Source organism: Oncorhynchus mykiss, chromosome 28 (genome assembly GCF_013265735.2).
Source record: "Oncorhynchus mykiss isolate Arlee chromosome 28, USDA_OmykA_1.1, whole genome shotgun sequence".
Taxonomy (NCBI): domain Eukaryota; kingdom Metazoa; phylum Chordata; class Actinopteri; order Salmoniformes; family Salmonidae; genus Oncorhynchus; species Oncorhynchus mykiss.
In genome coordinates, this window is record NC_048592.1 from 38,994,277 (window position 1) to 39,011,661 (window position 17,385).

Here is a 17,385-nt window from a genome sequence, read left to right on the forward strand (position 1 = left end):
TAAATGTAGTTTGACTAAACTGGGTTGTAAATGTAGTTTGACTATAAACTGGGTTATAAATTTAGTTTGACTATAAACTGGGTTGTAAATGTAGTTTGACTATAAACTGGGTTATACATGTAGTTTGACTATAAACTGGGTTATAAATGTAGTTTGACTAAACTGGGTTGTAAATGTAGTTTGACTATAAACTGGGTTATAAATGTAGTTTGACTATAAACTGGGTTGTAAATGTAGTTTGACTATAAACTGGGTTGTAAATGTAGTTTGACTATAAACTGGGTTGTAAATGTAGTTTGACTATAAACTGGGTTGTAAATGTAGTTTGACTAAACTGGGTTGTAAATGTAGTTTGACTATAAACTGGGTTATAAATGTAGTTTGACTATAAACTGGGTTGTAAATGTAGTTTGACTAAACTGGGTTGTAAATGTAGTTTGACTATAAACTGGGTTATAAATGTAGTTTGACTATAAACTGGGTTGTAAATGTAGTTTGACTATAAACTGGGTTGTAAATGTAGTTTGACTATAAACTGGGTTGTAAATGTAGTTTGACTAAACTGGGTTGTAAATGTAGTTTGACTATAAACTGGGTTATAAATGTAGTTTGACTATAAACTGGGTTGTAAATGTAGTTTGACTAAACTGGGTTGTAAATGTAGTTTGACTATAAACTGGGTTATAAATGTAGTTTGACTATAAACTGGGTTGTAAATGTAGTTTGACTATAAACTGGGTTATAAATGTAGTTTGACTATAAACTGGGTTGTAAATGTAGTTTGACTATAAACTGGGTTATAAATGTAGTTTGACTATAAACTGGGTTGTAAATGTAGTTTGACTATAAACTGGGTTGTAAATGTAGTTTGACTATAAACTGGGTTATAAATGTAGTTTGACTATAAACTGGGTTGTAAATGTAGTTTGACTATAAACTGGGTTGTAAATGTAGTTTGACTATAAAATGGGAAGTGAGAGGAAATGCATTGTTCCCAATTGAATACTCATGGGATGTTCTGCTAACATGTCTTATGTACTGTACAATGTATAGAATACATACATTTCATATTTGATATGTATTTAATGAGCCGTAGCCCATTAAAATTATAGAAAGACACCAACTTCCTATGTTTATAGTTTATTTCAAAACAAAAGCCAGTGGCTACAGACAGTCCTATTTAAATCAGTCCTGTATAAAACATGTACTACTCAGTTATTTCCAGATTTCCAGATTATTTTCTTCTCCCCCCCTGTCTGTCTCTCTGATTAATTAGGTGTGTTGAACTTCTCTCTGTGACATCAAGTGTTTGAGACTCCCCTCATCTCCTTTCATCTCCGCTCATCATCTCCTTTCATCTCTCCTAATCTCCTTTCATCTCCCCACATCTCCTTTTATCTCCCCTCATCTCCTTTCATCTCCTCTCCTCTCATCTCCTTTCATCTCTCCTCATCTCCTTTCATCTCTCCACATGTCCTCTCATCTCCCCTCATGTCTTTTCATCTCTCCTCATCTCCCCTCATCTCCTTTCATCTCTCCTCATCTCCTTTGATCTCTCCTCATCTCCTCTCATCTCCTTTCATCTCCTCTCATCTCCCCTCATCTCCTTTCATCTCCCCTCATCTCCTTTCATCTCCACTCATCTCCTTTCATCTCTCCTCTCATATCCTCTTATCTCCACTCATCTCCCCAACAACTCCTCTCATCTCATCTCCTCTCCTTTCATCTCCCCTCATCTCCTTTCATCTCCCCTCATCTCCTTTCATCTCCACTCATCTCCTTTCATCTCATCTCATCTCCTTTCATCTCTCCTCTCATCTCCTCTTATCTCCACTCATCTCCCAACAACTCCTCTCCCCTCATCTCCTCTCCTTTCATCTCCCCTCATCTCCTTTCATCTCCCCACATCTCCTTTTATCTCCCCTCATCTCCTTTCATATCCTCTCCTCTCATCTCCTTTCATCTCTCCTCATCTCCTTTCATCTCCCCTCATGTCCTCTCATCTCCCCTCATCTCCTTTCATCTCCCCTCATCTCCTTTCATCTATCCCTCATCTCCTTTCATCTCCCCTCATCTCCTTTCATCTCTCCTCTCCTCATCTCCTTTCATCTCCCCTCATCTCCTTTCATCTCCCCTCATCTTCTTTCATCTCCCCTCATCGCCTCTCATCTCTCCTCATCTCCCCTCATCTCCTCTCATCTCTCCTCATCTCCTTTCATCTCCCCTCATCTCCTTTCATCTCTCCTCATCTCCTCTCATCTCCCCTCATCTCCTCTCATCTCCCCTCATCTCCTCATCTGCCCTCATCTCCTTTCATCTCCCCTCATCTCCTTTCATCTCTCCTCACCTCCTTTCATCTCCACTCATCTCCTTTCATCTCATCTCATCTCCTTTCATCTCTCCTCTCATCTCCTCTTATCTCCACTCATCTCCCAACAACTCCTCTCATCTCATCTCCTCTCCTTTCATCTCCCCTCATCTCCTTTCATCTCCCCACATCTCCTTTTATCTCCCCTCATCTCCTTTCATATCCTCTCCTCTCATCTCCTTTCATCTCTCCTCATCTCCTTTCATCTCCCCTCATGTCCTCTCATCTCCCCTCATCTCCTTTCATCTCCCCTCATCTCCTTTCATCTATCCCTCATCTCCTTTCATCTCCCCTCATCTCCTTTCATCTCTCCTCTCCTCATCTCCTTTCATCTCCCCTCATCTCCTTTCATCTCCCCTCATCTTCTTTCATCTCCCCTCATCGCCTCTCATCTCTCCTCATCTCCCCTCATCTCCTCTCATCTCTCCTCATCTCCTTTCATCTCCCCTCATCTCCTTTCATCTCTCCTCATCTCCTCTCATCTCCCCTCATCTCCTCTCATCTCCCCTCATCTCCTCATCTGCCCTCATCTCCTTTCATCTCCCCTCATCTCCTTTCATCTCTCCTCACCTCCTTTCATCTCCCCTCATCTCCTTTCATCTCTCCTCATCTCCTTTCATCTCCTCTCATCTCCCCTCATCTCCTCTCATCGCCTTTCATCTCTCCTCATCAACCTTTCATCTCCCCTCATCTCCTTTCATCTCATCTCCTCTCCTTTCATCTCCCCTCATCTCCTTTCATCTCCCCTGATCTCCTTTCATCTCTCCTCATCTCCCCTCATCTCCTCTCATCGCCTTTCATCTCCCCTCATCTCCTCTCATCGCCTCTCATCTCTCCTCATCTCCCCTGATCTCCTTTCATCTCCTCTCATCTCCTCTCATCTCATCTCCTCTCATCTCCCCTATCTCCTCTCATCTAATCGCCTCTCCTCTCATCTCCCCCTATCTCCTCTCATCTCCTTTCATCTCCCCACATCTCCTTTCATCTCCCCACATCTCCCCACATCTCCTCTCATCTCATCTCCTCTCCTTTCATCTCCTTTCATCTGCTCTCATCTCCTCTCATCTCCTTTCGTCTCTCCTCATCTCCTTTCTTCTCCCCTCATATCCTCTCATCTCTCCTCATCTCCTCTCATCTCCTCTCCTCTCATCTCCCCCTATCTCCTCTCATCTCATCTCCTCTCCTTTCATGTCCTCTCTTAATGATGGGTCAGAGATAATTATCCCCTGCACTATCATTGATGTTCAAATGAATTATATCAAAGCAATTAGACAGCGCTGACTGATGTCAGTAGCACAAACAAAACATTTAAATTAGAGAGCGAAAAAGGAATGGGGGAGAGGGGGGGGGGGTCTTTTGGTTCGTTTCTGCTGCCAGCGATGGTATATACTGCCTTGGCCTTTTAATTTATTTTAATAGGAGTGTAATGAGGCCATAATTGTTAACCTCTGCCTTTCGCTATGGAATAACTCAAAACACACAAAAAAAGATAGAATTAGTAAAGAGAGGGAAGGAGAGAGAGATGTGCAGGGATAGAGAGGAGAGAGATTGATATATACGGTGGAGAGAGAGGAGATATATATATATATATATATATATATATATATACATACAGTGGGGCAAAAAAGTATGTATGGGTCTCATCCCAGCTAACATTCTGTATGGACCTGCCCTGGTCTGTCATCCACTTATAGTCTGGGCCTCATCCCAGCTAACATTCTGTAGGGACCTGCCCTAGTCTGTCATCCACTTATAGTCTGGGTCTCATCCCAGCTAACATTCTGTATGGACCTGCTCTAGTCTGTCATCCGCTTATAGTCTGGGTCTCATCCCAGCTAACATTCTGTATGGGCCTGCCCTAGTCTGTCATCCTCTTATAGTCTGGGTCTCATCCCAGCTAACATTCTGTAGGGACCTGCCCTAGTCTGTCATCCACATAGTCTGTGTCTCATCCCAGCTAACATTCTGTATGGGCCTGCTCTGGTCTGTCATCCACTTATAGTCTGGGCCTCATCCCAGCTAACATTCTGTATGGGCCTGCCCTGCTCTGTCATCCGCTTATAGTCTGGGTCTCATCCCAGCTAACATTCTGTATGGGCCTGCCCTGGTCTGTCATCCTCTTATAGTCTGGGTCTCATCCCAGCTAACATTCTGTAATGGCCTGCCCTGGTCTGTCATCCACTTATAGTCTGGGTCTCATCCCAGCTAACATTCTGTATGGGCCTGCCCTGGTCTGTCATCCACTTATAGCCTGGGTCTCATCCCAGCTAACATTCTGTATGGGCCTACCCTAGTCTGTCATCTGCTTATAGTCTGGGTCTCATCCCAGCTAACATTCTGTATGGGCCTGCCCTGGTCTGTCATCCACTTATAGTCTGGGTCTCATCCCAGATAACATTCTGTATGGACCTGCCCTAGTCTGTCATCCACTTGTAGTCTGGTCTCATCCCCTCTCTGTCATCCCCTGTAGTCTGGTCTCATCCCCTCTCTGTCATCCCCTATAGTCTGCTCTCATCCCCTCTCTGTCATCCCCTGTAGTCTAGTCTCATCCCCTCTCTGTCATCCCCTGTAGTCTGGTCTCATCCCCTCTCTGTCATCCCCTGTAGTCTAGTCTCATCCCCTCTCTGTCATCTGCTTATAGTCTGTGTCTCTTCCCAGCTATCATTCTGTATGGGCCTGCCCTGGTCTGTCATCCACTTATAGTCTGGGTCTCATCCCAGCTAACATTCTGTAGGGACCTGCCCTGGTCTGTCATCCACTTATAGTCTGTGTCTCATCCCAGCTAACATTCTGTAATGGCCTGCCCTGGTCTGTCATCCACTTATAGTCTGGGTCTCATCCCAGCTAACATTCTGTATGGGCCTGCCCTAGTCTGTCATCTGCTTATAGTCTCGGTCTCATCCCAGCTAACATTCTGTATGGGCCTGCCCTGGTCTGTCATCCACTTATAGTCTGGGTCTCATCCCAGCTAACATTCTGTATGGGCCTGCCCTGGTCTGTCATCCACTTATAGTCTGGGTCTCATCCCAGATAACATTCTGTATGGACCTGCCCTAGTCTGTCATCCACTTGTAGTCTGGTCTCATCCCCTCTCTGTCGTCACCTGTAGTCTGGTCTCATCCCCTCTCTGTCATCCCCTATAGTCTGGTCTCATCCCCTCTCTGTCATCCCCTGTAGTCTGGTCTCATCCCCTCTCTGTCATCCCCTATAGTCTGGTCTCATCCCCTCTCTGTCATCCCCTGTAGTCTAGTCTCATCCCCTCTCTGTCATCCCCTGTAGTCTGGTCTCATCCCCTCTCTGTCATCCCCTGTAGTCTAGTCTCATCCCCTCTCTGTCATCCCCTGTAGTCTAGTCTCATCCCCTCTCTGTCATCCCCTGTAGTCTGGTCTCATCCCCTCTCTGTCATCCCCTGTAGTCTAGTCTCATCCCCTCTCTGTCATCCCCTGTAGTCTGGTCTCATCCCCTCTCTGTCATCCCCTGTAGTCCAGTCCTCTCTCCTTCTCTGTCATCCCCTGAAGTCTAGTCTCATCCCCTCTCTGTCATCCCCTGTTGTCTGGTCTCATCCCCTCTCTGTCATCCCCTGTAGTCTAGTCTCATCCCCTCTCTGTCATCCCCTGTGGTCTGGTATCATCCCCTCTCTGTCATCCCCTGTAGTCTAGTCTCATCCCCTCTCTGTCATTCCCTGTGGTCTAGTCTCATCCCCTCTCTGTCATCCCCTGTGGTCTGGTATCATCCCCTCTCTGTCATCCCCTGTAGTCTAGTCTCATCCCCTCTCTGTCATCCCCTGTAGTCTGGTATCATCCCCTCTCTGTCATCCCCTGTAGTCTAGTCTCATCCCCTCTCTGTCATCCCCTGTGGTCTGGTATCATCCCCTCTCTGTCATCCCCTGTAGTCTAGTCTCATCCCCTCTCTGTCATTCCCTGTGGTCTAGTCTCATCCCCTCTCTGTCATCCCCTGTGGTCTGGTATCATCCCCTCTCTGTCATCCCCTGTAGTCTAGTCTCATCCCCTCTCTGTCATCCCCTGTAGTCTGGTATCATCCCCTCTCTGTCATCCCCTGTAGTCTAGTCTCATCCCCTCTCTGTCATCCCCTGTGGTCTGGTATCATCCCCTCTCTGTCATCCCCTGTAGTCTAGTCTCATCCCCTCTCTGTCATTCCCTGTGGTCTAGTCTCATCCCCTCTCTGTCATCCCCTGTGGTCTGGTATCATCCCCTCTCTGTCATCCCCTGTAGTCTAGTCTCATCCCCTCTCTGTCATCCCCTGTGGTCTGGTATCATCCCCTCTCTGTCATCCCCTGTAGTCTAGTCTCATCCCCTCTCTGTCATCCCCTGTGGTCTGGTATCATCCCCTCTCTGTCATCCCCTGTAGTCTAGTCTCATCCCCTCTCTGTCATTCCCTGTGGTCTAGTCTCATCCCCTCTCTGTCATCCCCTGTGGTCTGGTATCATCCCCTCTCTGTCATCCCCTGTAGTCTAGTCTCATCCCCTCTCTGTCATCCCCTGTGGTCTGGTATCATCCCCTCTCTGTCATCCCCTGTAGTCTGGTCTCATCCCCTCTCTGTCATCCCCTGTAGTCCAGTCCTCTCTCCTTCTCTGTCATCCCCTGAAGTCTAGTCTCATCCCCTCTCTGTCATCCCCTGTTGTCTGGTCTCATCCCCTCTCTGTCATCCCCTGTAGTCTAGTCTCATCCCCTCTCTGTCATCCCCTGTGGTCTGGTATCGTCCCCTCTCTGTCATCCCCTGTAGTCCAGTCCTCTCTCCTTCTCTGTCATCCCCTGAAGTCTAGTCTCATCCCCTCTCTGTCATCCCCTGTTGTCTGGTCTCATCCCCTCTCTGTCATCCCCTGTAGTCTAGTCTCATCCCCTCTCTGTCATCCCCTGTGGTCTGGTATCGTCCCCTCTCTGTCATCCCCTGTAGTCCAGTCCTCTCTCCTTCTCTGTCATCCCCTGAAGTCTAGTCTCATCCCCTCTCTGTCATCCCCTGTTGTCTGGTCTCATCCCCTCTCTGTCATCCCCTGTAGTCTAGTCTCATCCCCTCTCTGTCATCCCCTGTGGTCTGGTATCATCCCCTCTCTGTCATCCCCTGTAGTCTAGTCTCATCCCCTCTCTGAATGGGGATGGTATTGCCACCGTGTTGTTATTACAATCATACATTTCAAAAGAGAGTGTTTTAGACCCTCTGGCTGCCAACTACATCTGATTCTTATTGTATTAATCACATCCGTCTGACACCGTGACACTCCCAGGGGAGTCTAGGGAGGGAGGGAGCGGGGGGAGGGGAGGCGAGAGGAGAGAAGGTTGAGTGGAGTCGAGGGAGGGAGGGAGGGAGAGGAGAGGAGGTTGAGTGGAGTCGAGGGAGGGAGGGAGAGGAGAGGAGAGGAGAGGAGAGGAGAGGAGAGGAGAGGAGAGGAGAGGAGGTTGAGGGGAGGGGAGGCTAGGTGGGGAGGGGAGAGAGGAGTTTAAGAGAGGGAGGGGAGGGGGGAGGAAAGTCTAGGTGGGGAGGAGAGGGAGGAGTCTAAGAGAGGGAGGGAGGGGAGAGGAAAGTCTAGGTGGGGAGGGGAGAGGAAAGTCTAGGTGGGGAGGGGAGAGAGGAGTCTAAGAGAGGGAGGGGAGGGGCGAGGAAAGTCTAGGTGGGGAGGGGAGAGAGGAGTCTAAGAGAGGGAGGGGAGAGCGAGTGACATTTGGAAGAAGTGTGAACATTTATCAGTGTGGCTGTGATGTGTCTTGTCCCTCCTCAGATGGTGTTTGAGGTGGTGACCTCAGGGCGTCGTGGCCTGCTGGCCATCAAAAATGTGGTGCTCCAGGGCCATCAGTGCAGTAAGTCCCACTACACACACACACACACACACACACACACACACCCCTCTCCTCTCCGCCCGCCGACATAAAATACATCATCAAACTATCCTCCTTGTCCTTTTCCTGACACCCCCAGATATCAATATAGTACAGAGACAGAGATACTATATCTTTCTCAAGGTGCTAGAAACACGCAACAACAGGCATTTTCACAGCATCAGGCAATGGATGTAAAACACACACACACACACACACATGCACGCACTAGCACTATCATGCAAGCACGCGAGCACACACACACACACATGCAGGCACTAGCACTATCATGCGAGCACACACACACACACACACACACACACCTCCCTTTCTCTCCCTCCATCCCTCCTGAACAATATTTATAGCTATAGTCGACACACATAAAGCCTGTTGAGAATCTACTGCTGAAGTGGCTCTGTTAAATCTGTCCTTTGAGAGAAGGAGAGAGCGAGAGAGCGAGAGTTAGAAAGGGAGAGAGGGAGAGAGCGAGAGAGGGAGAGAGCCAGAGAGCGAGAGAGGGAGAGAGCCAGAGAGCGAGAGAGAGGGAGAGGGAGAGAGGGAGATGGAGAGAGGGAGAGAGGGATAGAGCGAGAGAGGGAGAGAGCGAGAGAGGAAGAGAGAGAGAGAGCGCGAGAGAGCGAGAGAGGGAGAGAGGGAGAGAGAGAGAGGGAGAGAGCGATAGTTAGAAAGGGAGAGTGGTGAGGGAGAGAGGGAGAGAGGGAGAGAGGGAGAGGGAGAGAGCGAGAGAGCGAGAGAGGGAGAGAGGGAGAGAGGGAGAGAGGGAAAGAGAGAGAGGAAGAGAGCGATAGTTAGAAAGGGAGAGTGGTGAGGGAGAGAGGGAGAGAGAGAGAGAGAGAGGGAGAGAGCGAGAGAGCGAGAGAGGGAGAGGGAGAGAGCGATAGTTAGAAAGGGAGAGTGGTGAGGGAGAGAGGGAGAGAGGGAGAGAGGGAGAGAGCGAGAGAGCGAGAGAGGGAGAGAGGGATAGAGCGAGAGAGGGAGAGAGCGAGAGAGGAAGAGAGAGAGAGAGAGCGAGAGAGCGAGAGAGGGAGAGAGGGAGAGAGAGAGAGGAAGAGAGCGATAGTTAGAAAGGGAGAGTGGTGAGGGAGAGAGGGAGAGAGGGAGAGAGGGAGAGAGGGAGAGAGGGAGAGAGCGAGAGAGGGAGAGAGGGAGAGAGGGAGAGAGAGAAAGAGAGAAAGAGAGAGAGCGAGAGAGCGAGAGAGGGAGAGAGGGAGAGAGAGAGAGGGAGAGAGCGATAGTTAGAAAGGGAGAGTGGTGAGGGAGAGAGGGAGAGAGAGAAAGAGAGAAAGAGAAAGATGAAAACAAATGGCACCATATGCTGCATATAGCCTTTTTTTTCATCTTTCATTCATTGTCTCTTTCCTTAAAATTGTTGGCCAGCCATAACCTCTCTCCTATCTATCCTCTCGTCTCTCAGATTGAAGTGTGAGCACTATCCTATGTAAAGGTCACTCCCAATAGGATTAACCAGCATCTCTTCAAGTGCTTCGTTGGTTGAACTAATGAACATTGAACAACGTGCGGGAATTTGCTGCTGAATACACAGAGCTTTTGTTGCACTTTTTTTTTCAGGAAACCCAAAAGATGCCTGAAGTGTTTAGGTTGTACCGTGTGTACAGGAAGAGACTAGTAATCTTCATGTAGATGATTTACATGTGTATTCATCCCCTCCAGGCATCAAACGATCAATTTATTTCAATTTACTTTTTCAAAAGTTGCTTCTTGAAGTGGTTGGTTGGTAGGAAAACAAGTTTACATATATATATGTATATTTTAATCCAGCTTTCAACCACAAATCAACCATAGTATTTTTAAGGTTTATTTCAAGTTGAATTCACGTTTGTCAACTATTCAATGTTTCCGTATGTTAAAAACTCAATCGAACATAAACCCTAAACTGCATGTTGGTTGATCAGATTTACTTGACTTGCTGGGTATAATAGGCTATAATAATATGGCTGTACCACAGCCAGTCCTATGCTACTAATCAAATCAAATCTAATGTATTTATAAAGCCCTTCTTACATCAGCTGATATCTCAAAGTGCTGTACAGAAACCCAGCCTAAAACCCCAAACAGCAAGCAATGCAGGTGTAGAAGCACCTGCAGTACTACTGAACACGTGTGTCTTTTCAATCATGTACCACAGGTAGTGAACATGTGTTTCTAGGTGTTGAGGGAGAGCTATGTTCTGTTTAGTTCCAGCCTGGGAGTCTCATGTTCTATAAGGCCATCCCAGGGTTGTGCTGAGGTTAGACGCCTCACAATGATACAGCCAGAACAATTTACATGACATACAGTTGAAGTTTACATACACCTTAGCCAAATGCATTTAAACTCAGTGTTTCACAATTCCTGACCTTTAATCCTAGTAAAAATGCCCCTGTCTGAGGTTAGTTAGGATCACCATTTTATTTAAAAAATGTGAAATGTCAGAATAATAATTGAGAGAATGATTTATTTCAGCTTTTATTAATTTATTCACGTTCCCAGTGGGTCAGAAGTTTACATAACCTCAATTCATATTTGGTAGCGTTGCCTTTAAATTATTTAACTTGGGTCAAATATTTCAGGTAGCCTTCCACAAGCTTCCCACAATAAGTTGGGTGAATATTGGCCCATTCCTCATGACAGAGCTGGTGTAACTGAGTCAGGTTTGTAGGCCTCCTTGCTTGCACCTGGCTCCATCCATCTTCCCATCAATTTTAACAATCTTCCCTGTCCCTGCTGAAGAAAAGCAGGCCCAAACCATGATGCTGCCACCACCATGTTTGACAGTGGGGATGGTGTCTTCAGTGTGATGAGCTGTGTTGCTTTTACGCCAAACATAACGTTTTGCATTGTTGCCAAAAAGTTCAATTTTGGTTTCATCTGACCAGAGCACCTTCTTCCACATGTTTGGTGTGTCTCCCAGGTGGCTTGTGGCAAACTTTAAACAACACTTTTTATGGATATCTTTAAGAAATGGCTTTCTTCTTGCCACTCTTCCATAAAGGCCAGATTTGTGCAATATACGACTGATTGTTGTCCTATGGACAGAGTCTCCCACCTCAGCTGTAGATCTCTGCAGTTCATCCAGAGTGATCATGGGCCTCTTGGCTGCATCTCTGATCCGTCTTCTCCTTGTATGAGCTGAAAGTTTAGAGGGACGGCCAGGTCTTGGTAGATTTGCAGTGGTCTGATACTCTTTCCATTTCAATATTATCGCTTGCACAGTGCTCCTTGGGATGTTTAAAGCTTGGGAAATGTTTTTGTATCCAAATCCGGCTTTAAACTTCTTCACAACAGTATCTCGGACCTGCCTGGTGTGTTCCTTGTTCTTCATGATGCTCTCTGCGCTTTTAACGGACCTCTGAGACTATCACAGTGCAGGTGCATTTATACGGAGACTTGATTACACACAGGTGGATTGTATTTATCATCATTAGTCATTTAGGTCAACATTGGATCATTCAGAGATCCCCACTGAACTTCTGGAGAGAGTTTGCTGCACTGAAAGTAAAGGGGCTGAATAATTTTGCACGCCCAATTTTTCAGTTTTTGATTTGTTAAAAAAGTCACAAAAAAATACAGTTTTATATCTTTATGTTTGAAGCCTGAAATGTGGCAAAAGGTCGCAAAGTTCAAGGGGGCCGAATACTTTCGCAAGGCACTGTATTTTGTGAAGTGCACCAGTCCCCCCTGCAGCAAAGCACCCCCACAACATGATGCTGCCACCCCCGTGCTTCACGGTTGGGATGGTGTTCTTCGGCTTGCAAGTCTCCTCCTTTTTGCTCCAAACATGACGATGATCATTATTACCAAACAGTTCAATTTTTTTTTCATCAGACCAGAGGACATTTCTCGAAAAAGTACAATCTTTGTCCCCATGTGCAGTTGCAAACTGTAGTCTAGCTTTTTTATGGCGGTTTTAGAGCAGTGGCTTCTTCCTTACTGAGCAGCCTTTCAGGTTATGTCAATATAGGACTCTTTTTACTGTGGATATAGAAACTTTTGTACCGGTTTCCTCCAGCATCTTCACAAGGTCCTTTGCTGTTGTTCTGGGATTGATTTGCACTTTTCACATCATCTCTAGGAGACAGAACGCTTTTCTGAGCAGTATGACGGCTGCGTGGTCCCATGGTGTTTATACTTGCGTACTATTGTCTGTACAGATGAACGTGGTACCTTCAGGTGTTAGGAATTTGCTCCCAAGGATGAACCAGACTTGTGGAGGTCTACCATTTTTTTTCTGAGGTCTTGGCTGATTTCCTTTGATTTTCCTATGATGTCAAGCAAAGAGGCACTGAGTTTGAAGGTAGGCCTTGAAATACATCCACAGGTACACCTCCAATTGTCTCAAATGATGTCAATAATCCTATCAGAAGCTTCTAAAACCATTTCATAATTTCTGGAATTTTCCAAGCTGTTTAAAGGCACAGTCAACTTAGTGTATGTACACTTCTGACCCCAAGTTGTAATGACTCCAACCTAAGTGTATGTAAACTTCTGACTTCAACTGTACGTAGGTCCTGCAATCTACATCCTAATGGTAAGGCCTGCAGTCTAAGGCCCATAGCTCACAATCTACAGCCTAATGGTAAGACCTGCAGTCTAAGGCCCATAGCTCACAATCTACAGCCTAATGGTAAGACCTGCAGTCTAAGGCCCATAGCTCACAATCTACAGCCTAATGATAAGACCTGCAGTCTAAGGCCCATAGCTCACAATCTACAGCCTAACGGTAAGACCTGCTGTCTAAGGCCCATAGCTCACAATCTACAGCTACAATCAATAACGCCATGGTTTTCCATTAATTAATTCATGGCTAGCCATCTAGCTTTAATCATCAATGCTATGTCACACAGACCACAGGTCAGGTTGTTGTATGTAAATTATCTAGTGACCACAGGATCAAGCAGCTGAATTCCTACAAATGTAATGTCAATGAGAAGGATTTCCATAGCAACGGTGCTAGTTCCTGCACTGCACACAAATGTAGCAGAAGCCGATCAATGTAAACACTTGTCACCACGACGACGACGACGTGATAGATGTTTAAATGTAGAAATGTGAGCGGATCAATACGCCGCTTAGGGAGTGGTGATCGGGTTTCTCTCTTGAGTGATACTCATACGCTGCATTGATCGTGAGCTTGCATCCCAAATGTCCACCCTGTTCCCTATGTAGTGTACTACCTTTTTAACCAGAGCCAAAAAGTAGTGCACTATATAGGGAATATGGTGCCATTTGGGATACATGCCAGGGTCTAGAGGGGTCCTAGTGGAGCAGAGGCAATTCATTTTGTGCTTAATACGACCGTGTGGAATATGGGCTAGCTCTGAGATGTGATTAGTACTGCCTGTGTGGTCCATCGCCTACTTTTACAACGCAGCATTTAAAAAGACATTAGCAAACGATGAGAAAAATGGATTTGTCTGGTTTGGCATTTAGAGGAGGATTGACAGGCCAAAGTCACAATACTAGGTAATACTGATACTATGTCTTGTAATGTATCATATATACATAATACTAGGTAATACTGATAATATGTCTTGTAATGTATCATATATACACAATACTAGGTAATACTGATACTATGTCTTGTAATGTATCATATATACATACTACTAGGTAATACTGATACTATGTCTTGTAATGTATCATATATACATAATACTAGGTAATACTGATACTATGTCTTGTAATGTATCATATATACATAATACTAGGTAATACTGATACTACGTCTTGTAATGTATCATATATACATAATACTAGGTAATACTGATACTATGTAATGTATCATATATACACAATACTAGGTAATACTGATACTATGTCTTGTAATGTATCATATATACATAATACTAGGTAATACTGATACTATGTCTTGTACTATATCATATATACATAATACTAGGTAATACTGATACTATGTCGTTTAATGTATCATATATACATAATACTAGGTAATACTGATACTATGTCTTCTACTGTGATATATCATATATACATAGTAGTAGGTAATACTGATACTATGTAATGTATCATATATACATAATAATAGGTAATACTGATACTATGTCTTGTAATGTATCATATATACATAATAATAGGTAATACTGATACTATGTCTTGTAATGTATCATATATACATACTACTAGGTAATACTGATACTATGTCTTGTAATGTATCATATATACATAATACTAGGTAATACTGATACTATGTAATGTATCATATATACACAATACTAGGTAATACTGATACTATGTCTTGTAATGTATCATATATACATAATAATAGGTAATACTGATACTATGTCATGTAATGTATCATATATACATAATACTAGGTAATACTGATACTATGTCTTGTAATGTATCATATATACATAATACTAGGTAACACTGATACTATGTCTTGTAATATATCATATAGTCATAATACTAGGTAATACTGATAATATGTAATTTATCATATAGTCATAATACTAGGTAATACTGATACTATGTCTTGTAATATATCACATAGTCATAATACTAGGTAATACTGATACTATGTAATTTATCATATAGTCATAATACTAGGTAATACTGATACTATGTCTTGTAATGTATCATATATACATAATACTAGGTAATACTGATACTATGTCTTGTACTATATCATATATACATAATACTAGGTAATACTGATACTATGTCTTGTAATGTATCATATATACATAATACTAGGTAATACTGATACTATGTCTTGTACTATATCATATATACATAATACTAGGTAATACTGATACTATGTCGTTTAATGTATCATATATACATAATACTAGGTAATACTGATACTATGTCTTCTACTGTGATATATCATATATACATAGTAGTAGGTAATACTGATACTATGTAATGTATCATATATACATAATAATAGGTAATACTGATACTATGTCTTGTAATGTATCATATATACATAATACTAGGTAATACTGATACTATGTAATATATCATATAGTCATAATACTAGGTAATACTGATACTATGTCTTATAATATGTCATAAAGTCAATACTAGGTAATACTGATACTTTGTCTTCTCCTGTAATATATCATATATACATAATACTAGGTAATACTGATACTATGTCTTGTAATGTATCATATAGTCAATACTAGGTAATACTGATACTGTGTCTTCTACTGTAATGTATCATATATAATTATATACATGTTAAAAGTAGGACAAGATTTGATGAATAGTAAAATGATACAATTAGCTTAGTGAGGTTCTTTGTCGGGTTGCTTGTGTTTCTATCTAACTAGTCAAGATCAGATGATTATTTGTCCTGGTTTTCCACCTTACAGAATGGGGGTGTGCAGTGAAGCACATGTTGAAATTATACTCTGCGTTAAATGGTCTTATGATATATCCGGATTGGATCTTTAATACCTCTGATTATAAAGACACATACAGTAACAGTGTTCACAGAATGTAATGCTTTGTTGTAGATTCTGACCCATGTAGTATCCACAGAATGTAATGTTTTGTTGTAGATTCTAACTCCATGTAGTATCCACAGAATGTAATGCTTTGTTGTAGATTCTGACCCATGTAGTATCCACAGAATGTAATGCTTTGTTGTAGATTCTGACCCATGTAGTATCCACAGAATGTAATGTTTTGTTGTAGATTCTAACTCCATGTAGTATCCACAGAATGTAATGCTTTGTTGTAGATTCTAACTCCATGTAGTATCCACAGAATGTAATGCTTTGTTGTAGATTCTAACCCCATGTAGTATCCACAGAATGTAATGCTTTGTTGTAGATTCTAACTCCATGTAGTATCCACAGAATGTAATGTTTTGTTGTAGATTCTGACCCATGTAGTATCCACAGAATGTAATGCTTTGTTGTAGATTCTGACCCATGTAGTATCCACAGAATGTAATGTTTTGTTGTAGATTCTAACTCCATGTAGTATCCACAGAATGTAATGCTTTGTTGTAGATTCTGACCCATGTAGTATCCACAGAATGTAATGTTTTGTTGTAGATTCTGACCCATGTAGTATCCACAGAATGTAATGCTTTGTTGTAGATTCTGACCCATGTAGTATCCACAGAATGTAATGCTTTGTTGTAGATTCTGACCCATGTAGTATCCACAGAATGTAATGTTTTGTTGTAGATTCTAACCCCATGAAGGGTATACCCTATTATAAACATATTTTCCTGATCATAAAGGATATAGAGGTTTTGGGTTATATATATATATATATTACTGTATATTAACATATATATATGTGTGTGTGTGTGTGTTTGTGTGTTTATAGTGAACACCCCTCACTTTCTGACCATAAAGGGTGTAGAGGTGAACGCTGGACAGACGGCCGCCTTCCACTGTACTGTCAACGGACGACAGAGAGACAACTTCAACCTCTGGTTACAGGTAACAACAACACCTTATCCTGACCCCTGACCCCAAAACCCAACAATCCATTGTACTGTTAATAGACGACAGAGAGACAACTTCAACCTCTGGTTACAGGAAACAACAACACCTTATCCTGACCCCTGACCCCTAAACCTAACAATCCACTGTACTGTTAATAGACGACAGAGAGACAACTTCAACCTCTGGTTACATGTAACAATGATCACCCAAAATGTTACACTTCATTTTACTACTGGAAGTGTTTTCATTGACCTGCCACCCCACCAGGGATCTCCAGTTCAGTACCTGTTGTGCAGGCTTTGGTTCTATTCCACAACAAAAAACACCTGATTCAGATAAAACAACATTGTACCGGTTGAAGATTATGACTGGTAGTTGATATTGATGATTTGAACTAGACATTACTGCCGGGAAGGAACAAGATTTTAGCAGTAGTTGGTTTCACTATATCAAACCCTGGCCTACACTCTTGGAAGAAAGGTGCTTATCTAGAACCTGAGAGAGAGAGAGAGAGAGAGAGAGAGAGAGAGAGAGAGAGAGAGAGAGAGAGAGAGAGAGAGAGAGAGAGAGAGAGAGAGAGAGAGAGAGAGAGAGAGAGAGAGAGAGAGAGAGAGAGAGAGAGAGAGAGAGAGAGAGAGAGAGAGAGAGAGAGAGAGAGAGAGAGAGAGAGAGAGAGAGAGAGAGAGAGAGAGAGAGAGAGAGAGAGAGAGAGAGAGAGAGAGAGAGAGAG

The 17,385-nt window shown here is 43.5% G+C and overlaps 1 protein-coding gene across 1 annotated transcript in view; it reads left to right on the forward strand.

Moving 5' to 3' along the window:
- Positions 1-17,385, forward strand: part of LOC118944840 (receptor-type tyrosine-protein phosphatase mu-like) — a 543,829-nt gene that overhangs the window by 204,782 nt on the left and 321,662 nt on the right. Inside the window, exons 4-5 of the mRNA XM_036966400.1 lie at positions 8,103-8,181; positions 16,534-16,649. Coding sequence (XP_036822295.1) covers positions 8,103-8,181; positions 16,534-16,649 — 195 coding nt within the window. The remainder of the gene's footprint in view (positions 1-8,102; positions 8,182-16,533; positions 16,650-17,385) is intronic.